We start from the raw sequence: 23,922 nt of genomic DNA on the forward strand, positions 1-23,922 counted from the left end.
AATCTAAAATTGGCTTGGTGGTTGGCGTTTGGCTATATAGTGGATTCAACTTGCAATGGATGGACGACACCCATATGGTCCCAACTCCTAACCTTCCAATGCCGGACCTGAAAACCGATTGCCACTTCAACTTGAAAGAAGATCAAGATTGGTTGGGGAGAAGTTCATGATCCATCCATGGTGAGCCAAATCATAACAATGGTCTAGATATTGAACTATAGGCCATACTTGTACATCCCGAAAACCCAAGTATCTCTGGATATCCTCAGACTGAAAGATTGTAGAGGCATTATACAAAAGAAAGTGTGAAGAGAGTGGGCAGCTGGCCGCATGCACAGACCAAGTCATGGATAATGAGGCCCTCTCCACCATAGCAAAAAATGGCATACAAATGGACAGGTCGACTACACCAAACAAACGAAAAAAGAACCAGATAGATAGTCTCTCTGCACAGAACCACCTGTTCTAGGTTTTTGTTCTTGTATTTCTCACTTCTATCAACGACAATTCAGAATCTTGCATTCGAAGAGAATGGATGATTGAAATATTGAGAAACGGACTCACCCACAAGTCAAAACACAATCCATTCTTCAATCCACAACCATAACCTTGTAACTCAAGGAAAGAGCTTTCCTCGAACATTTGGTTTCCAAAGGAAAGTCATACAATAACTTCAACAACTATTTTCAATAGAGAACACCACAATAAAATATCATAGGCTAGAATAGGCATGGGATGCTAGAATTCTCCATGTTGGAAGCTCCAGAGCTGCTTCAGTCATCTTCTCTTTCTGGGGGAAGGCCACAAGGCAACAGCATTTTCTGCGGAACAACATAGCAAAATATGAGGGGTTTGATAGACTTGCCAAAAATATTAGCACGTGGGACAGGAGATTTAATAATCATAAATATAGGGAAAAAATTTCAAACAGCGTGCGTTGTATGCTTGGCTTGAAAGTGAAAAGAGTGAACAACCAAATCATTAAAATAAAATTTTAAAAAATTCTATTTCATTTTCTGTATTATGTTCTCTGGGGTCATGTTGCAATGATCCAAACCGCTTTTATGATGGGCCTCACTCACCATGGATGAGATGAACAAAGAAGAGAACTCACAGATTGGAATATTTCAACCATTTCAGCATTTAACTGCTTTCCTTTGAATAGGGACCATCTCCACCTTTGGTGTGTCTTTGTGCCAACTTGGGTGCCTCTGTTTCTAACTTGATGCGAGGCAACTCAATACTAACCAATGTTGGCATGCAAGTGTTGTGGATGGGAGCCCCTTCATGGCAAGTTCCAATGCCCATTAAAGGAGCAAGGTTGATGTTTGATGTGCAGCTGATCATAAATCTTTTTTTTTTCCAATCTACCATATAAAGGCCAATTCAAAATTCCAGGAGAAAGCTACCATGATGCCTTGTGCCAATTACCAATTTTGAACAGGAGCATTCCCTAGGCAGTCAGGTGGTTCGAGACGATCATTAAAGTTTTTTAGGAATTATCAGGTTCTGATCATCATGATGTGAAAATTTCCTTCTGTGCCTGCTCTGTGGAATTGGGGTCCATGGTTCAACTATCTGGACTAAAACTCTTCGATCGGCGATTAAGAAGATGGTTAAGAAAAACATACAGAAAAGGCTAAGGACTGGATAGCTAGTACTTACCTGCCTGTAAGATTTTTGCTGCATTACGCATTGACGCTGGGGAAAATAATAAGAATACTTCACGTATTGTGTGCATTAATACTCTCTATTAACAGCTTGATGCATCCACACACCTAATAATTCCTCTAGGCTGATAATGAGATGGGCCTCTTTGATGAAGTCAGAAGGGCTGGTGTGTGCAAGAATCAAAAGCAAAAGAAGTTTGAGATTTGCCGAAGACATCAGCAAAAGCAAGCTATGTAGAAGACCAACACAATACTTTTCAAAGAAATTTGGAGTTGGAACCATCCCATTATTCCCACTAGCCTAAAGAAAATGAAAGATCTTGTGATTTTCTTTATTTTACACTAGGGAATTTTTATAATTTTTCAAAATGTTGCATGACTAGGTTTGGTTAGGGTCTTTAAAGCAACTTTTGCAAAGGATTTAGTAGGATTTGGGACTTTTTTTTTAAAACCACAAAATTCCTCAGTAATGATCATTAAACCAAATAATGCCTGGACGATTAGAAATTTCAGGGAGATACTTTTTGAGGTTGTAATTACAAAAACGTCAAGTCGAGAATTGTTCGGCCCACATGGCATCTATATAACATCCAACGTATCCAACCTATTCATGCCACCATGGTAATCACGTGAACCAAAAATCTGGCCGATAAATAATCAGATGGGCTGCTGTCTTTGAGTGGTGTATATTATTTTTATGTTTTGGCCCACCTTATGATTGGATCCGCCATATTTTACGTTTGTCATACAATCATTGTGAGGCATCTGTTGGACTGGTTGGATGTCAGACACATACCACATGGACCCCATAATTCTCAAGTCTCCAATTTAATATATATATATATATATATATATATATATATATATATATATATATATATAGACACACACACACATACATACAGCGGAACGGTCACCTGCGAACCAGTTCGTACGGACTACATACGAACTTTTTTGAGAACTCATCATATCTGATGAGTCTCGAAAATCTGAACGGTCCACATGAAGCAGAACCTCATGAAACCCCGTGGTAACAATTTTTACTTTGAACCAAAACTTCGGTGGGCCATGAAAAATGCAAACAGTTTCTTCCCTTGATTTGAATTTCTCTTTGCTATGGCCCACCAGAATCTTAGTTCAGGGTGAAAATTCATCCCCTGAGGTTTCATGGGATTCCGCATCTTATGGACTGTTCGGATTCGACACCCATGACACGTGTGCAAAGGTGCGCACGTGCGTAGGTTATATACATATATATATATATATATATATATATATATATATATATATATATATATATATATATATATATATATATATATATATATATACACATATATATGAGGGCAGTTGTGTAATTTCTCCTCCCAAAAAGCACACCCCAGGAATTTTGGTTCCTTAAGGCACTACTTGGTAAATTCTGATTTCTTGAAAATTTATGAGTTAAAAATCCCTTTTTAAGGAAGAAGGTGGTCAACTGTCGGAAGAGGAAAGAGTTGTGAGGATAGATTTAAAGGCAAAATATGCCTCCTCCATAGAAGAGGAAATCAAGTGGTGTCAGCAGTCTAGAGCCTTATGGCTTAAAGAGGGAGACAAGACTACGGAATTCTTTTATGGCCAACATCCAAGCTCAGGTTAACCGTATTAGCAATTTGGTAGTCAATGGAGCTAAGATTACAAAAAAGAGCAAATTTGCAGCTCCATCGTCCATTTCTATAAGACCCTTCTCCCTAGTGAGCAGTCAAGGAGGCCTCGGCTAGATAATTTGCACTTTGCTTCGCTGCCTGTCGAAGAAGCTATTGATATCAAGAATCCCTTTTCGGAGAAAGAAGTCAAATCTGCTCTTGATACAAGTGTGGGCATAAAGCTCCTAGCACTGACAAATTCCCAATGTTATTTTTCCGGAAATTTTGGTCAATGGTTAGAAGCGATGTTATGGAATTCTTCTTCGAGTTTTATGATAGAGGTCGCCTCTCCAAGGATCTTGGGGCTACTTCTATCGCCCTCATCCCAAAAATTGGAGCATAATCTCTTAAAGACTTTAGGCCTATAAGTCTTCTGGGCAGTCTTTATAAGTTGTTGGCTGAAGTCTTGGCTTTGAGATTTAGAAGGGTTTTATCCCCGGTCATTTAAAAAAAAATCAGGGAGCTTTCATCGTGGGTAGGCAGATTCTTGATTCTGCTCTCATAGCCCATGAATGTTTAGATTCAAGATATAGACAAGGTAAGGGCGGAATTGTGCACAAGTTGGATATTGAGAAAGCCTGTGATCACGTTGATAGTAAGTTTTTGGATTATAAGCTTGAAAGGATAGGTTGTGGTCTCAAATGGAGAGGTTGGATGCAGGCCTGTATTAAGTCTCCTACTTTCTCGATTCTGATTCGTGGTTCCTCTTTTGGTTTCTTTAAGGCTTCCCGCGGTATCAAGCAGGGTGACCCTTAATCTTCTTATTTGTTTCTTGTTATCGGGCAAGTGTTTAGTAGAATGCTTCTCCAAGCAGAGGAGAATGGTCTTATCTGCGGGTTTAAGGTTGCGGATGCAAGGGTGAAAGTGAGCCATCTGCAGTATGCGGATAACATGATTCTCTTTTGTGATGCGGACTTCTCTTCAGTCGATAATCTTCATAAAGTCATCGTGTTTTGAAGCAGTGTCAGGGTTGAATATTAATGTCTTCAAAAGCAAAATGTTGGGTATTCACGTTCCTTAGGACAGTCTTAGGCAGTTAGCTACAGTTTTTGGGTGCAATCTGGGATCCTTTCCCTCTTTTTACATTGGGTTACCGTTGTGTATTGGCAAGCCAGCTAAGTATCTTTGGGACAAAGTCATCGAGTGAATAGAGAGAAAATTATCAAGGTGGAAGCATCACTATCTTCCATTGGGGGCCCGCCTGAATCTTATCAAATCAGCCTTCTCCAATATGCCGATTTACTTCATGCCTCTATTCAAATGTCCTAAGTTAGTTTTGGATAGATTAGAGAAGCTAAGGAGAGACTTCTTTTGGGAAGGGACCGGGGATTTCGCCAAGTTTCATTTGCTTAAATGGGAGGAAGTTTGTAAGCCATTAGATGAGGGAGGGGCAGGTTTGAAGCGTTTGGACCACATGAATGTTGCTCTTCTTGGCAAATGGCATTGGAGGTTTGGTCCCAAGGGAGGTAAGTTGTGGAGAGAGATAGTTGCTTCCAAATACGATGTTCAACCCACTAGTATTTGATGAAGACGCCCACCATTCAAATCCTTTGGAGACGATAGCCAACTGGTTGGGCTACAACACCAAAGGGAACTTTTGATGGGGACGCCCACACCATTAAAATCGTCCAAATTGTAGGCAAGGTTCACCATGGTGTATATACGCCATCCAATCTATTCATCTGATGCGCCCGAGAGGGATGAAGGGATGCCCCTAAAATCGGGACATTTCAAAACTCACATGGGTCCCATGATGTGAATTTAGAGGTTTTAATCATTATTTTACACATTTCCTTATGGTGTGGCCCACCTAAGTCTTGAATTCAACTAATATTTAAGATCCATGGCGAAAATGTGGCAGTGCACCAAACAGATGAGGTGGATCTGCCACACATTACTTCCACGTAGCACTGAGTTGGCGCAAGTCAGGCCCTCGGTAGATGAAGAGAGGTGGTGGCGGTCCTCTACATTTCTTAGAAAATATTGGAAGATGAGGTATTTTTAGTGGTTGGAAGTTTGGTGCAATATGGGGTTAAATTGTTACAGGATGCTTCACAGCTATATCTTCTAGACCCGAGTTGATGCACCAAAGATCGAAACCATTTGAAGGATGGGCCTCAAGTCTAATGGGAATACCGAAAAGGGGAAAAAAAAAAGAAAAAAAAAAAGGAAAAAAAAAAAAAGATCGTAACATTGCAGCCTCTTTGATCTTATCATTTTAATATGGACCGTCTCCATTACCATTGTTTTGTTTGCCAATTTAGGTTCTTAAAATCTTGAAGAACTTTTTAGGCAACCACTACTAGTTGTAGATCTCGTTAGATCAATGGGTTGAATCGTTGAAACATGACCCCTAATCCAAGGCATCTAGTCAAGGAGAAAACATTGGGATGTACTTCAGATTTGCCATGTGAAAATAAGGATTGCATTCCTATACTATTTAAAGAACTGCACCAATTAGGAGTGAGTACAAGTTAAAGTCTCTAAAAGGGCCAAGGGAAGACCCAAAAGGACGTCGGTGGAGGTAATTAGAATTATAAATAATAAAAAAAAAAACCAAACCTTGATTTTATTTTTTTTTCCTGATAGGTAACGACACTGCCTGGGATTGAACCCTGGATCACTCACACACTACACTGTCTCTACCAACTCATCTACTGGGCAGGAGACTAAGAAAAGACTTGACGACCTATGGTCTAACTGAAGTTATGGCCCTTAATAGTGGGAATGACGGAAAAGGATTCATGTACCCAACCCCAATTAGATAGAATAAGGTTTAGGTGGTGATGATTCTTGTAATAGCTAGTCACCATTTTTAAATAGTTCTGGCTCATCCATTTCATATGTGACACTTACATAAGGCTATCCAGACCATCCAAATTGTGGGATGCGACGTGGATGGAGTATATCTAAAATCACATTAAACAAGCAATCCTAACCAATTGTTTGATGGCTATCAGTTGAATGGTTAAAATAAATTAATGAATGAGGCAAATTCCAATTGCAAAATTGAATGGCTATCATCGAATTCATGGTGTAATTGTTTGTTAAGCTTCATCCCCATTTGGGCTACCATTTTGAAGTTTGAACACAATGGATTACTAAACAACTATACCATGTATATAGTTAAAAAGTCAGACTATTATATAAGTCTCTCTTATGAATAAGGGCACTATGGGAATTTGATAGAAATTTAATGTTGTTCTTCGATTTTCTCTAACTCAGAGGGCACTGGGGAAGTATCTTTTAAAGGAGTGGGGAGAGAAGGAATATAAATAAAATGAGAGCGCGGATCGACTGAGAATCATTGTGAAGGGGGGTATTTGGTCATTATTCCAAAATTTAACATAGAAACGAGGTTCCTAGTATTGGAGAAAACATAGCAGAGATGCCATGGTTCATTTCCATAAGTGGTGCAATGAAGAATTTTTACATCATGGCCTTCATCGATAGTCAATCCAATGAAGACCTGGCACGGATATGTAGCCCCTTTCTTAGAGCTCAAGTAGTTGCTTTTGGGGCCGTGCATGACCTGATAGGACCCAAAAAGGCCAAACAAACCTCATAAGCGGTGTTCCCTATCGCATTGCCCATGCTTGCAAGCCTTTGTCCGAGATCAGCTAAAGTTTAGTTTGAAAACTCCTTGGTGGTGATCAAGCCAAGCATCAGCTCGAGGGTTAGGTTTTTTTTTTTTTTTTGAGAGATAACTGCAAATTTCATTAGGCTCAAAAGAGCAGAAGAAAAGAAAAAACAGAAAACAAAAGACAAAAGGGAGTGGCCGCTGAGATAGCTGGCCACACACCTTAGCAAAAAGAGGAAAAATTACAAGGGGAAAGATTTACAACATTAGAAGCCCACTTGTAAATAAGATGGTGAACCCTTCTAACAACAACCTCCACTGGATTCGAAATATCACGGAAGCATCTATTGTTCCTTTCTTCCCAAATAGCCCACCAAACAGTGAGAAGAGACATTCTCCAAACCACTGTAATTTCCTTGCCCAAAGCCACTCCATGCCAGGCAGCAAGCATTTGATTTGAGGAACATGGAGAAGACCACATCATCTGAAAGGAAGACAATAAGGCTGACCAAACCTTCTGAAAGAACAAGCAATGGATGAGAAGATGGTCAACCGTTTCTTCATTAGCCATGCAACAGAGACAGATATTGGGGAGAATCATTCCTCTCTTCCTAAGATTGTCCACCGTTAGGACTTTGTTTCTACCAACTAGCCACCCAAACACCAAGATCTTTGGAGGAACTTTATACTTCCACACCTTTCCTATCATTGCATCAACCACACGCAGACTTTTTTTCCACATTCGAATAGAGGGACGAAACAGAGAAGAGACCCTTCTTATCAGGACACCAAATCAGACTATCCTCTTGTGTTAGGTTGGGGGAGACTTTTTCAACATGATGGAGAAGAGCCACGTACTCTGCAACTTCCCAGTCATGAAGGTATCTTCTACAAGGGGGGTGCCAAATAACAACATTACCTTGCATTGAGAAACAATCAGCAAGGACAATGGACTGAGAAGGGGCTAGGCGATATATAGAGGGAAAATCCTCCCGCAGCATAGAATTACCAACTCAAATAGCTTCCCAAAATCTGATGTTATCACCTTTTCCCAAGGAGAGCCCAATTCTTGTACGGACTTCCTTGCTAGCTCTTAACACTCCTCTCCATATAAAAGAGGCTCTATGGTAAGAGGAATCCTTGGACCACCTTCCATCGATCGATCGACCATATTTACTTTTGACGAGCTTATTCCATAACGCCCCATCTTCCATCCCCAATCTCCACCACCACTTCCCAAGTAACGCACCATTCATACCTTTGAGATTTCTAACTCCCGCCTCACCTTCTTGAAAATGTTGACACACTTCTTTCCAGTCAAGCAAATGGAATTTCTTCTTATCCTCCCACCCATGCCAAAGAAAGTCTCGCCTCAGCTTTTCTAGAATTCCAATGATCTTGGCCGGGCATCTAAGGAGAGGCATGAAGTAAAGGGGAAGGTTTGAAAGAGCCGCTTTAATCAGAGTGAGACACCCACCTAGAGATACGTATCTACACTTCCACCTAGCTAGGAAGAATTCGAACCTTTCAATAACTTTGTCCCAGAGGGCCATAGGAGGCTTACCAATACATAACGGGAGACCCACAAAAGTTGTCGGAAGCATACCCAAAGCACAACCAAAGAAATCAGCATACTTTTTAGATTCATCCACCTCCATGTTGACCCCAAACATTCTAGATTTGGAGAGATTAACTTTAAGGCCCGAGACTACTTCAAAACACCGAATGGAAGTGCGGAGATTTCTAATTTTCGAATCTTCAACCTCACAAAAGAGAAGGGTGTCATCTGCAAACTGAATGTGAGAAATCAGGGCATCCAAGCCTTTCACCTTGAAACCGCCTAATAAACCTTCAATCTGACCTTTATGAAGCATACTAGAAAAAGCCTCCCCCACAATCAAAAAGAGGAAGGGCGAGAGTGGATCCCCTTGACGAAGACCCCTAGAACTCTTGAAAAAACCTTTTGGAGACCCGTTAAGGATAATGGAGAAATAAGTTGACCCTATGCATTCCTTCATCCAGGTAATCCACTTCGCCCCAAAACCCAATCTATGAAGCATATAAAGGAGAAACTTCCAATCCACCCGATCATAGGCCTTTTCAAGATCCAATTTGCAAAGGAGACCTTTTTTCCCTAAAATGTAACTAGAATGCAGGCATTCTGCAGCGATAAGGGCGCTATCAATAATCTGTCTTCCAGGAATATACACACTTTGATTTTGAGAAATAACATTATGGAGAACACCCTTAAGACGAGAAGCCAATATTCTGGCTAGAATTTTATATGGACCTCCAAGAAGCCTGATAGGCCTGAAGTCTTGCATGGAGTCTGCCCCCACGAGATTTGGGAATCAGCGTAATGAAGGTGGCTCCCATAGATCTAGACAATTTTCCACTCAGGAAAAAGTCGTTAAGGAAGGCCATCAAGTCCACTTTAGTAATCTGCCAACAGCGTTGAAAAAAGACAATAGGAAAGCCATCGGGGCCTGGGGCTTTCGCTCCTCCCAACGCAAACACTGCAGACTTCACCTCTTCTTCAGAAAACTCCACTTCCAGGGAGGTCACTTCCTGATCAAAAATACGCTGGAGAGGAAGAGCATCCAGCGTCGGACGATCCCAAGCTTCAGCCTGGAGCAAATTGGAAAAGAAAGAAATGGCTTCGACAGTGATCCTTTCCTTATCATCAATCCTCTCTCCATTAACAATCAACGAGGAAATCTTGTTCTGTCTAGAGCGAGCACTAGCCAAGGAGTGAAAATACCTAGTGTTTTTATCCCCTTCCTTTATCCATTTGCTTCTGGCTTTTTGTCTCCACGACACCTCTACTTCACAGACCCTAGCTGAGAAGGCCTGAACCAGCTCTGCCCTTCGAGCCCTCAAAGAGCAGTCCGCCACTGAAGACTCGAAAGCAGCATTAATAGACTGAATCTGTAGCAACAAAGCTTCCGTATCTTCCTTTCTTTTCCTCAGTTCCATATTCTTCCAATTTTTAATCTTTTCCTTCAACATCACCAGTTTTTTACTTAGCCTGTAGCCTGCATGGCCCTCAATCTCAAACCCCTTCCACCAATATGCAATAAGCTGAGGGAAGCCCTCAATCTGGAACCACGAAACGTCAAATCTGAACGGTTTGGGCCCCCAATTATCCTCCTCCATAGAAAGAATAATCAGCGAATGATCTGAAGTCGGGCGGGGCAGCATTTGTTGCGAGAATTGAGAGAAATCGTCAAGCCACTCCCCAGAAAGTAAAAATCTGTCCAACCGAGCAAGATACGGAACCTCCCTCTGGTTGGACCAAGTGAATTTAGATCCAATTGGAGGAGGATCCACCGGACCATGGGAATCAATCCAGGTGGAGAAAGAACGCATAGCAGAGGAAACACTTCCACCCTTTGATTTATCATCAGCATATCTAGTAATATTAAAATCACCACCAAAACAACACGACCCGTCAAAACTATCCTTAACAGCACTCAGTTCCTTCCAAAAATCCGCCCTTCGGTCAACAAGGTTGGGACCATAAACCGAACAAGTAAGACAAGACAGATCCGCTCCGACCTTTCTTAGAACAACTGCAACTGAGAAAACACCCACCCTACTACACTCCAGCGTCCACAGAGACGACTTCCACGCCACAAGAACTCCCCCCGAGCTACCAATGGCATTTAACGACACCCATTTAACATCAAAATCCTGCCAGATGGAACCCATCAGGAAACAGTTGAAATCCTGAACTTTCGTTTCCTGGAGACACAATTTCTGCCCTACTTCTACTGATCGAATTCTTAATAAGAGCCCTCTTCTTCTTAGACCCCACCCCTCTAACATTCCAGGATAAAATCCTCATAAAGAAACCGACCTAGCCACCACTGGGCCTGCCCAAAGTGATATCAGTGCAACTGAAAGAAGAAGACAACAGGTTCTGCAATTCTCTGTTTCTACCTAATTTTGGAGAGGGATGTTTAGGAGATTTTGACATATTCAAAGGGCAACCCCGCGTCTCGATACAATGAAATAAAACAACAAAATCCTCTGGATGATCCCCAAAGGAAAGCCCCAATAATTTCCCCACGCGTCCCAAAGCTTCCCTAATCCACCGTTCACCCTGAACAGAATCCGCAAGCTTCTCCCTCTGCTCCTCTGACAGCAGGGAAATACATGACCTAAACCCTAAACCCTAAATAATGTCAAAAACCCTAGTTAAGCGGAAGGAGACTCAAAAAATAGAAATCTAAACCCTAATTGTGAAACAGACTGTGTGTTACTGTAGCAGTGTTAGTGTAGCGATGTTATTGTAGCAGGTTACTGTAGCACGGGATATAAAAATTACGATTTAGATAATGATAAGAACATGAAATGACAGCAAATATATAAACACATAATTAACAAACCTAAGCATGCTAAAATAGCTGCAATAAGCTCTGGCGGATACATGGAAGGGATGGAAGTTGATGTGGCTTTAAATGAACAGTACGAGGGAATGGTGTGGTGAAAATAATATCAGTAATAAGTAAAAACCGAGAAAATATATAAGACAGTAAACACTTGAGACGATGATGGAATTTAAAGCAAACACTTTTTCTTAACAACATAAGAAACAGAAAACTTTTTCTTAACAGCAAACTAAGAAGGATAAAGACAAGGATAAGTCATTATCAGAAAACTTCACTTTCTTAAGTCACTTTCACACTTTTACAAAACTTACTTCTTTCTGCTAATCTGAATTACAATACACTTTTACTAAGCTCTGAGAGCTCTTCTTTCTCACTTCTACTTCTCTAGTTCTTGTTTTACAACACACATTATACTGGTATTTATAGAGGGGAGAGGCCCATTGTGGCGGATCTGAAAGATGACTTCAATAGATAAAATCTTATCGTCTTGAAGTTGCAGACGACGCGGAAGAAGGAGAAGAGCCGTAAGGGGTGACTCTTTCTATAGATCCATTCCTCTGGGAACAGCTGTTGGAACACGTTTGCTTGGGGAGTGATGAAAGTGGACAGCTGGAGAAGCTTGGAGTAGCACCGTACTAGATATTTATACATGTAGAGAGGAGAACCACTGTTGCTGAGAGCGATGTCTCAAAAGTGACATGCTTGGAGCAGAGATGCTTCTACATTGCAGGCTTAATCCTCTTGGTCCTCTCATTCTCAATTCTTTCGAGCAGCCAATGGAAAAGTTTTTCATATTGATAAAATTTCTCATCCTCTCTCTCTAAAGCTTTTTCCCAACCTCTCCATCACCCATTCTTTCCTTGGTTCCTCCCTCTCTGGTAAAGATCTCATCCTCAGGTTTGAGATTCTTCATAAATTTCCTGGTCTCCAATGGTTACCAAATGGCCTCCAATACAAAACCTTTCTCCTTCCTTGGTCCTAAATCCCAAATCTCCATTTGACACAACCCATTCTCAACATCAAACACCTTTTGATTGAGCAGTGTTGTGCCACCACTCATTCCGAGTTTGCTAAAAAACATCCTTCTCCCCTTTGGACCAGACCAGAATTCTTTGTGAACCTTCCATTCAAGCAACAAGTTGAAGTTACTCCCACCAAAGCAAGCCACCCAGGAATGAACCCAGACCATTTGAAACTTGCAAATGAGGAACTTGCTAGCTTTTTGGCTGAAGGTCTAATTGAACCCACAGATTCACCGTGGGCTTGTGAAGCTTTTTACGTGAACAAGCATGCCGAGCAAGTTCGCGGAAAACTTCGCCTTGTCATCAACTATAAACCATTAAACACATTTCTGCAGGATGACAAGTTTCCATTGCCTAATCGTGCCTCTTTATTTCAACATTTGACAGATGCTCATCTATTTTCAAATTTTGATCTAAAAGCAGGATTTTGGCAACTGGGTATCAACCCAGCTGATCGGCAAAAAACAGCTTTCACTGTCCCAAATGCACATTATCAATGGACAGTCATGCCTTTTGGTTTGAAATCCGCCCCCTCTTTTTCAGAAAGCGATGGTACGGATCTTCCAACCCATCCTTGACCATTGCTTGGTCTATATTGATGACCTTCTTCTCTATTCTCCTGATGAGAAGAGTCATAGTGATCTCCTACAACAGTTTCATGCTCTCTGTGTTGAGTAGGGCATCATGCTCTCAGAAAGAAAAATGCAGTTGGCCCAAGCCAACATTGATTTTCTTGGTATGGAAATCAGAAATGGAAAGTATTCTCCTCAACCCCACATTGCTAAACATCTGCTCCAGTTTCCCGATGTTCTCACCTCAGCAAAACAGATCCAGCAATTTGTCGACATTGTCAATTATGTCTCTGATTTCATCCCGCATGTGTGCAAGTACCGTGATGTTCTCACTGCCCTCTTGAAGAAAGATGCTCATGCTTGGAACGATTCTCATACGGCAGCTGTTCGTTCCCTCAAGAAGATTATTCCTCATCTTCCTCCTCTGCAAAGTCCAAGCAGAAATGGTGATCGCATTCTCCAGACAGATGCCAGTGACACCCAATGGGGTGCTGTTCTCCTCCAAGAGATTAATGGCACTCGCTATATATGTGGGTATCGTAGTGGTCAGTTCAAGCCCTCCGAGCAACATTACCACTCTACCTACCAGGAAATTATGGCCGTTAAATATGGTATTGCCAAGTTCCAGTTCCATCTTCTTGGCCATCACTTTTTGGTCGAGATGGATCTCTCTGCATTTCCAAAGATGCTTGAATTCCGACAAAAGATGATTCCAAAACCTCAGCTGTTACATTGGTCAAATTGGTTTTCACAATGGAGCTTTACAGTAAAGAAGATCAAAGGGAAAGATAACATCCTTGCTGACTTTTTGTCTCGCCTCCCTACCAAACATCCCCCCACAGTCACAGCCTCACTAGCCATCCATGAATTCTCCATCCCTTGTTTATTTCCCATAGATAGGATCCCAACTCTTCCCCTTGAACTCCAGCGAATGATCCGTGATATCTACATTGCAAACAGGCCTACCCATAATCTAAAAACCTTTCTTGAAATTCACCTCTTATGAAATGAACCTGTTTTCCAGCACATCCATCATCCTCAATATCCATACTTAACTCCCATATCCTTTCGCGACCTCTATTTCCTACCCAATGAAGCCCTTTGTTTTGTACTACCTTGTACAAAGCTTCACCATCATGGTTATCTTCCCAGTGGCCTCGCTCCCTGCTTATATTGCTCGTCTCAATTGGATTGAAATCATTGGTTCCAACCAGTTGTCTCAGACCAACAAAAATCTCAAAGTATTCCTCGAATGGTTTCATCCACTTGGAAGTTTAGCATTCGTATCTCCACCACCATAGTGAGTTTGTTGAAGTTACCTTCAGAAATCCTCAAGAACTCCACTCCTCACTTGCAACAAATTCGCACTACTACGTGCCAGCTGCTACTCATGATAGAACTGTGATACGAGGATACAGAAATTACAATCTTGCCCAGCACTAGACTTATTTTGAAGGACCCTTCTATCTGTTCAAAAGACAAATGTGTGAACTGAACAATGTTCTCCAGGCCAACATCCAAAGTTCCATTTGGCTTACACCCATGTCTACAGCTAACAGTGATCTGTGCTTGGACCATTTCACATCCTACATTGAAAGGAATTTAGAAATTTTAATGGCTCCAACACCCTCTTCCAGTGATAATGAGTCTCCCCACTCAGTCTATCACACCACTCCAACCAGTGACTCAGGCTCCGACTAAAGTCATACCAGTTGCCATCAAAGCCTGCAATGCAGAAGCATCTCTGCTCCAAGCATGTCACTTTCGAGACATCGCTTTCAGCAACAGTGGTTCTCCTTTCTACATGTATAAATATCTATTACGGTGCTACTCCAAGCTCCTCCAGCTGTCCACTTTCATCACTCCCCAGGCAAACGTGTCCCAACAGCTGTTCCCAGAGGAATGGATCTACAGAAAGTGTCCCCCCTTGCGACTCTTCTCCTTCTTCCGCGTCGTTTGCAACTTCAAGACGATAAGATTTTATCTATTGAAGTCCTCTTTCAGATCCGCCACAATAGGCCTCTCCCCTCTATAAATACCAGTGTAATATGTGTTATAAAACAAGAACTAGAGAAGTAGAAGTGAGAAAAAAGAGCTCTCAGAGCTTAGTAAAAGTGTGTTGTAATTCAGATTAGCAGAAAGAAGTTTTGTAAATAGTGTGAAAGTGACTTATGAAAGTGAAGTTTTTTGATAACGACTTATTCTTGTCTGTATCCTTATTAGTATAGTACTCTGTTTCTTATGTTGTTAAGAAAACGTGTTTGCTTTAAATTCCGTCCTCGTCTTAAGTGTTTACTGTCTTATAGATTTTCTCGGTTTTTACTTATTACTGATATTATTTTCACTACACCATTCCCTTGTACTGTTCATTTAAAGCCACATCAACTTCCATCCCTTCCATGTATCCGCCAGAGCTCATTGCAACCATTTTAGCCTGCTTAGGTTTGCTAATTATGTGGAAACCAGGTTTGAAACTAGCTCCCAGGCTATGTCAGAGCTCATTGCAGCCATTTTAACCTCTGATTGGTGAGTCGAATGAAGGGAACCACAGGACAGCGTCTCGGCTTGATTTGAACAGACCGAAATAGACCAAAGATCTTCTTAGAGGTCTCCCTCCATCATAATCATCTGATGAGAAGAAAACTCTGAAACGAAAGAGCCATTCTGCTTCCGCTCTTCACAACCCTGACAAAACGAATGAAGTTGCACCATCGCGTTAATCGCTGGCCTGGGGGAAGCAGGGGGAGATGCATCAGATACATTTCCTTCCACCCTCGCTGGAAGATTCAGATTCAACCAATTCAAACGATTAAGGATCGGGTCTTGCTTAGTATACCGAGTATCCTCCCCAGCCCAGATAAGAGAAGGCCTTACCTCCTGTTGGAGAAAATGTGTCCGCTCGAGGCAGGCCAAGACACCACGTGTCTCCTCCTCAGTAAGGGACGACTTCTTCGAGACCGGCTCGACACATGTAGAAGGAGAAGTCCCCTCCACACTCTGGCACACGTGCGACGGACCGAGCGCATGCCCCATATTAGTGAAGCGTGTGACGCTGGGAGAGGGCGGGATGTCGACATCGCAATCGATGCCGACATCCAAGGGACACGCAACCACAAGACGACGTCCCTCTGCATGCACCACGTACCCCTCCCGCGCTGTACCCGGAGGACAACTGTCGAGCCCATTAAACTACTCACCCGGTGCGCACATTAACCCCAAAGACCGCTGGTTCGGTATCCCAAGGGAGTACCCACACCGTGCTCCATCTTCTGCGATCCCCCGAGGCACTACATGCCGTGGCTGCTAAGCTCCCTCCTTCGACCTCCACAGATCACCCCATTGCGGGATAGGGGCGTTTTTGATTTCTTGTTGAACTGGGAGGACCACCTCCCTCTGATCCACCGAGAGTTGGATGAAGTGAGGTAGGGGCATCCACTTTCTCCTCCGAACTCTCGCTCAAGCCACCCCCAACTCTTCCCCCGACACCGTTTTGGAGTCAAGCTCGATAAGTTGTCCCAGACTTTCGAACGCCAATTTTAGAAACCCATCAAACCACAGCTTTAGGGGAATCAACCACAACAGAATCCACACCTCTTCGAACCCAAACATTGAATATTCTTCCCAACTTTGAATCGTAACAATCGGACCATCCGTGTGAATCACTCCAGCCATGATTAGAAGGTTCAGGTTAAGATCTGGGCTCGTTCTGATCCATAGTTCGTTGAATCTAATAGGCAAAATCATGAAGGTAGAAGTCGGAGCTCTAATGCAATCATCCATCCACTAGCGGACCTGGGTAAGGGAGACTACTTCCTTGGTAATGGCTACAACTGAATTCTGAAGCGACTCTTTCGATTTCGCGAACTCCCTCGGGTTTACTTTAATCTCCAGTTCGACACGTTCCTTTGTCTTTGTTGTTCCCTCTGCTGCCGCTTCAACCTTCTCCTGCACTGGATCAGTATACTTCTCAGGAATGGGAGCATCACCATCATCATTCAGCAAAATCTGTTTGAATGAGACAGAGCCCTGCTAAAACGGGGAACTTTTATGACTGCTTGGATCTTCTATAAGGCACCATAAACCAGCCTCCGTCATTCTGGGACGGAGGAGCCATGATTTCCTCCCCATACCTTTCAGTCGCCATAGCAGGGTTTGGATCGTCCCCGGCGATTCCATCAGTCACCATCCTCCCCATAGCTTTCAGCCTCCGTCAGGGTTAGGTTTGACTGCTTCCTTATCAAGAGAGGCCACTTGATTTCTATATCTTTCACCAACCAACCTTTCTTAGAGGTGATGGACCATTCCAAAATCAAACCTCTAACCCTATTAGTAATCAAGTCCATGCTCATAAGCGAGTCCTAGAAATCCAATGATTCCTTTCTTTCCATATCTCATAAGAAAAAGCGAATGGGATGAGGTTCCAGATTATTGTCTGCTTTGAAGAATGATTCTATTCTAGCCTACCAACACCTCCTTGATCGATTACCATTGAACCCAAGGGATTTCGTATTCTGCAATCAAATGAGTCCAGAGACTCCAGACGGCTGAGGACATAGCACGGGGATTGTTTATATTTAGGTAGTTACTTTTCACATCTGCATCAGTAACTTTAGAGTTCGAGGGCATTTTTCAAAGAGTGATATTAAGTCAAGTTCATGATTTTTGGGTAAAACATTAGCTAAATTTGATTCATAATATAGTTAGGAAATTTTTGTCACAATTTTTGTTGGCATTGGCTTCCAAGATAGGAGGGAAGTAAGGGATGAAGTGGAAATCCATAGAGAAAGTTATGTCTTAAGCATTTAACTGAGATAAGATGAACAATATAAATTTCATAAGAGCTTTAGGGTTTTCTCTTCCACGGAGTTCTTCTCGCATTGCTAAAGAAATGTGATTTGATCATATGCTTGAGTCACTCGCAGATCTTTCATGTTCAAGAAAGATCTGCAAGTGACTAGATGCATTTTTAGTTAAACACGAATTAGTTGTTATTTAAGTCTAATTAGGAATAATTCTTTTTTTCTCAAAGTCTAATAATATCCATGCTTGGCAATTAATCTAGGTGTTTAAAAAAAAAAAATTTATGTTGAATGAAAGTTTGAATTTTTTAAGCCTTACTTCTTGTTTTCTCTTCCATGGGGTTCTTCTCGCATTGTTGAAGAAATGTGATTTGATCATATGATTGAGTCACTCGCATATCTTTCATGTTCAAGAAAGCAATTAGAAGCCCATTAAGTTGCATGCGGTTCTCGTGTTTGAAGAGGTTTATGGTATTTTATTGCTAAGACGCTCACAAGAATCCATAGCCTAGTTATCTTACATCAATTTTGGTCAATATTCCAGTCTTCTACTCCGTCTCTCTACAGCCATTCGTTCCAACATGGTATTAGAGCCAAAATTCTTGCACGAAGTAGCATCAAAGCACATCCAAAATTAGGTTAATTTATCCACAATTTACCTTCGTTTCTTTTCCTTTCCCTTCTATCGCACACCCACTCAAACCCACACCCACTCAAACCGTCTCTCTTCCATTTAACTAGTACTCTCCAAACCGTTGACATCCCCACTCCATATCGAATAATCTGCCCAGCCCGCCAAAGTGTCTAGCCATCCAATTTTCAAGCTTACCATCCAAATTCTCCCAACCGAGTGCCAGGCCATATAATCTATATATCTAGCAGAGCCAAACTTCCAGTAAGGTAAGTCTATCTTGAGATCGCCTAAGATTATTTATTGAGATTTCATATAAGGAATCAAAGAAAGTTCAGAAAATGTGGACAAAAGAGATACAAAAATCCGAGACAAGCTCAGGAGTATCTCTAGCACATTGGATGTGATTGTGCGGTGTTAAGGGAAAATTCGTGTCAAATCGCAATCCTCGAAAACCAATTACCTAGAATTTAGAGGTCCAATACTCCAATGCAGTCCCATATGTCAAAGCAGGTAATTGCAAAAAGTGCATCAAAAGACGGGAACATCAACTGATATTGATACTAGATAACTAGGCCACAGAATTACTATGAGCATCTCAATAATGAAATGCCATAACACCGTTAAAAAAGGAAAGAATCCAGGGCACTAAGTGTATTTTAATCGTCTTCGCTAAAACCAAAGATCCATGAGTAACTAGAGCAAGATCAATGAAACCTTGACTAGAAAGAAAACTAAGGAGAAATCCTTAATTTTTTTTTTATATATATATATATATAAAGATAGAAAAGAAAAGACAAAATCTCAGCTTTTTTTATTCAATAACTATTGCATTCAACATTGAAAGTAAAAAAAAAAAAAAAAAACGAAACTCTGGAGATTACATTTACATATATAGATTATATTTCTTGGCCCTTAACCTAACTAATAGCTTCATTACTAAGCAAGAGTTTTAGTGGATTTTGACAAAAATAGCAACACATAACTAGACTTATTTAGAAAAATAAACAATTAATTCATCTTTAACTAAAAGTAGCAACTCATCTAATCCATGCATTTAGGGTATAATGAGGACTCTGCAATTGTATGGATTAGTTCACTGTGTGAGCTGCTTGATTAAATGGTCTTTATGTAGGCAAATTGTACGACTTGTCATATATCTACCTCCATCAACCAAAATATCTAGACCCCCTTTTGAGTATTGCATCACATTCTCTCCATTTTATTTCCTATTAGTGCTACTCCTATGCTGCTTGGTATGACCTCGTTCTTAATTATATCCTTCCTCATCTATGTGACACTCAACCTCTACATTTGCTACTTCCTAATTGCCCAATCTATGTGACACACATTCTCTACATGTGCTACTTCCTAGCTGCTCAATACATATGCAATGGCTCTATTGAAAGTTGAAACCATTCTCATCAACATTTTTTCTCTATTGGCAACTTCAACTAGTTCAATGCTTATTCGTGTGGGCTAGTGAAATACCTATGGTTTGATACATAATCAATTCTCCATCACATTTTATAGATAGACAAATTAGTTCAATAATAAATATTCCCTTTATAAATTCTTTAAGAATTAGATCCTTCTATATGAGCGTTGCATCCATGCACGTTTCTCCTCTTTAAATCAGCTTCACTTGGATTTATCAACCAAAGGAGGCAATACTTTTGATATCATTGTTCATTCTTTGATTCAAAGGACCATCCCATCTCAACCGAAAAGGCAAACATCTTTTCAAGAAGAAATCTAGTCCCGCTTAGCCCATTGATGGTTGTCTTATAAAATCTTCATTTTTCATAGGAATGCAATGGCCACACCTTTTGGGTACTAAGAATGTAATTTTGCAGAATACAAGCTATGTTTGGGCATTGGGAAAGAATTGCCAAGAATTATAATGTGCATATTCACATAAGGGAATATAAAAATATGACTGTTGGCAAGGAATTCATTGCCAGTGAATTTACAAGCTAGATCCTCCCAAGGAATTTCAAAATGTTTCATTTGGTGGAAATGGATTCCAACAAGAAACCAATTCTAAGTATTTCCAGGGACCCCAAACGCAAGAACTTGCATGTACTTCTGTAGCCTCCATATCCATAAAGGCTATTTTCTGGACATCCAAACAACCCCTTAAGAAGATGCCACAAAACTGTTGGCAGAGAAAGCTCCACTCAAATCTTCCATCTCCAAGAGAAACAATAAAAATAAAGGAGACTGAATAGCTATCATATAAGAGACAAGGGCATCTACCTTCCAGCTTATTGCACAAAAAGAGAGAAGCTATAAAGGAAAGAAGCAAACCGATTTTGAGAACCACAAAAACTAAAAATATGAAGCATGCAAAGCTACCACATGACATATTTAACAATGCAAATGGTAGTGAAAATGTGAAATATTAAAAAAGTATACACCACCCATGCAGTTTTGATTCTAGAGTATATTAGCATCATAAATTATGAGGCTATCTTATCACAATGTGTATAAAAATTCTGTGCATTGAGAAAGCATGGAGGCAAAGGTAAATCATGTGGCAAGGAACACTTCATAATGAACAACACAAAAAAGTATGTGTAGCTTAACAACAACAACAACAACAAAAATAATAATAATTAGATAACATACTTGACAAGGGCAATAATACATATGACATGTCAATTGCAAAAAAGTCATCTGCTACTGCATACCTGCATAAAATTGTAGCGTTCTCTCCCTATTGATTCATTTTCCGCAATGGCAAAATAGGCCAAGATGGGGTAGTGACCAATGTAAGACGCGTAGCTATCACGTTGGATATTCACTGCCCACTCACTGGACATCCAAAAACATCAAGAAATAAGAATGATAAAGTTAAAAAATGATAGCCCTTTTGATTTGACTGAAAAAAAAGAGGTAAAAAATTGACCAAGGTTTGTAAAGGTTTGGGGACTTGCAATCTATTCAAGTCGGCATGCCCTGTCCCAACATATTTAGCTTGGAGATGCTCAAGCTGGGAATTGATATTAAACCTATCACTTGCCTGCATCACGCGATAGTAAAAATTTCAACCAAAAGAGAATTTTGTGAAAGGGAAAAGGTAAGGCGAAACGATTTCAAAATACAAGATGCAGAAAGCGCAAATTAGGGCATCAAAACAACTTAAAAACAAGAATAATCAAATACCTATCACCAACACATGAGAATTCAGGTTTAGGGTTGTATACATAGACTCGAAACCCATCCAAAATATATTACATCCTAAAATAAACATAAACACGCAATCCAAAGGAGAATTTAATGTTACAGTTTTAGACAAAGTCATGTCACGAAATCCGCCATGATGAGAAGGCAAATCATTGCACAAACTCAACGAGCCTAGGGCAATAGAAAACAGTTGACCTTTTTGGTAGGTTGCTGCACCACCCTAATTGGTGGCTTCCTACACTACCAACCCCATAAAAAACATCTGGCAGGCCCAAAAATTCAAATAGATTGAATGACGCTTGTAGACAGATGTTTAATACAAAAAACGCGAGCAGTTTACATTCAATGGACAAAAGGCCCACAGATCAGAAGTTAGGATGACTCAATTGCAGCAAATTCCAGGCCGTGGCCAATCCACGTTACAGCCCACCCCATGAAATACTCCGAATTTCATTACAAAAACGAAAGAATACCTGCATATTTAACGGTTTGAATCTTGTAAACTCGCAGCAATTCGACCTACAGAACAAAAATCGAAGCATTACAATCCAGAAATAGAAAACAGAAATAAAAAAGATTGAAACAAAGAATCCGAAAGAATGACAGTTAACCGCTTCCGAACTGAAATGGATGCTTGAGATTTACGGGAAAAAGGAAATGCGATTCAATTAAAACGATACAGATGAATTTGAAACTTGGGAGAAAATCAAAAGAACAAGAAAATTTCATAACGAAATCTTACCTGGGAAATGATGAAAATGGAGATATTAGGGTTTTCTGTCACTCTCTGGATTTTGGAGAAGCGGCAGAGGAAGGCGGATGAATTTTAGGAAGTTATTTATACTCTGTCCGCATGAGGCTCCTGATGCGCAGTCACTTGGGAAATCGTACACGTGCCATCGCTAACCCGGGAGCGGATAAGTTTCGCAAGGGAGCTTGAAAATGAAAGTAAATACAAAATGTATTTGAAAACCAAATTTTCTGTTTGGATGGAAGTAGATGGAAGGAATTGAAATTTTTTAAACATGTCAACAGGAAATGTGATATCCAAATCAGATTTGAAATAAAATATTTTAATAAATAGAAAATTTATAGCCTCAAGTGGGGGCAAAATATCAGGATCACAAACAAGCAATTCATTAAGGGTTTGTTTGGGCGGTGGGATTAGTTGGGATTAAGTGGGATGGGATTCATCTGGTCGTGTGCCAATTTCACTCCATGTTTGGAAGAATGGAAGAGGTTGGAATTACATTAAATAGAATGGCATTAGGTTCGTGCCAATTTCACTCGATGTTAGCAAGTTGTTGTAGGTCCCACTAAGATGTGTGGGCTATATCCACACTGTCCACCCATTTATCGAGATTATTTTAGAGCATGGGCCAAAAAATCAGGTAAATCTAATGCTCATGTGGACCCCACTATAGAAAGCAACGAGGATTGAATACTTACTGGACCCCACTATAGAAAGCAACGAGGATTGAATACTTACTGGACCCCACTATAGAAAGCAACGAGGATTGAATACTTACTGTTGATGCAAATGTCTGGTTCCTCCTCTTGGACCTTCGTGTACCTGCACAAAAAGGGGACAAAGGAGACCCTGGCCTGAGCAGGGGACCCTCCGATGCCAAAGTCAGGCCTGGATTCTGGGTCTAAGAGTATTGAGGAGCTTTTTAGAGAGAATTTGTTTCGTACCTTTCAGGGTGATCGGGGTCCCTCTTTTATAGCTGCTGGGGCATTTAATCGCACGAGGATTCTCTTCCTGATATTGTGCGCGGGATCTTCTCCTAGTATCACGGAGATTGGGTCGTGCCCATCTGGAGCCTTCATCCGATCCCGTGAGCTTCGGGGTTGGAGATCTTATCCCAAGATATCCGGGATGAGGCTTGATCTTGCGATGGTCGATCTGGTAAGGTGGTCCACCCGACGCATGCCCGGAGTGCTGATGAGTCGTCCGAACCGACTCAATCTTTGTCGTCGGAACCGACTCAACCTTTGTCGTCCGAACCGACTCAACCTTTGTCGTCCTTTGTCGTCCGAACCGACTTAACCTTTGTCTCGGTTTTGCGAATCATGCCTCGGGTTTGGCACATTCTTTGGTGACCCGAGGCATTAAGTCCGAATCTGCGGACTTATATTTTTTGTTCCCAACAGTAAGCCCCCCCTACTCCGTGTGTTTCATATGACACTTAGGAGTAGCGAGTTTTGAGTCGGTTCACAACCCAGTCCGAGACAGTAGGTGGTCATTTAATGCGTTCCATGTCGCCTTTGACGGGAGGCGGTTCGGTTCCTGACATCGCATGCGCCGTCAGCCGTCAAATCGCTCATCCCGCCAATGAGGTTTGGACACGTAGCAAGGGCATTATTGTCGTCAGTCGGC

The 23,922-nt window shown here is 41.2% G+C and overlaps 2 protein-coding genes across 3 annotated transcripts in view; both read right to left on the reverse strand.

Moving 5' to 3' along the window:
* Positions 1-440: 440 nt before the first annotated feature.
* On the reverse strand, positions 441-22,379 carry LOC131236352 (uncharacterized protein At4g14342). 2 transcript variants are annotated; one of them, XM_058233477.1, is made up of 5 exons: positions 22,285-22,379; positions 22,016-22,061; positions 21,289-21,378; positions 21,047-21,166; positions 441-821 (listed from the first exon to the last, which is right to left on the reverse strand). In XM_058233477.1, the coding sequence occupies exons 2-5, from the start codon at positions 22,019-22,021 to the stop codon at positions 774-776; spliced, it is 264 nt and encodes an 87-aa protein (XP_058089460.1). In that variant the 5' UTR covers positions 22,022-22,061; positions 22,285-22,379; the 3' UTR covers positions 441-773. The 2 variants fall into 2 exon arrangements, with proteins under 2 accessions (XP_058089460.1, XP_058089462.1); XM_058233479.1 differs by lacking the exons at positions 22,016-22,061; positions 22,285-22,379 and having other exon boundaries at positions 21,047-21,170; positions 21,293-21,384.
* Positions 21,323-23,922, reverse strand: part of LOC131236348 (uncharacterized) — a 28,583-nt gene continuing 25,983 nt past the window's right edge. The window contains exons 15-17 of the transcript XR_009166703.1: positions 22,285-22,444; positions 22,016-22,061; positions 21,323-21,378 (exon numbers count right to left, since the gene is read on the reverse strand). The gene's annotated coding sequence lies outside the window, so the exon portion shown is untranslated. The remainder of the gene's footprint in view (positions 21,379-22,015; positions 22,062-22,284; positions 22,445-23,922) is intronic.

This window comes from Magnolia sinica, unplaced genomic scaffold (genome assembly GCF_029962835.1).
Source record: "Magnolia sinica isolate HGM2019 unplaced genomic scaffold, MsV1 ctg403, whole genome shotgun sequence".
NCBI classification, from domain to species: Eukaryota; Viridiplantae; Streptophyta; class Magnoliopsida; order Magnoliales; family Magnoliaceae; genus Magnolia; species Magnolia sinica.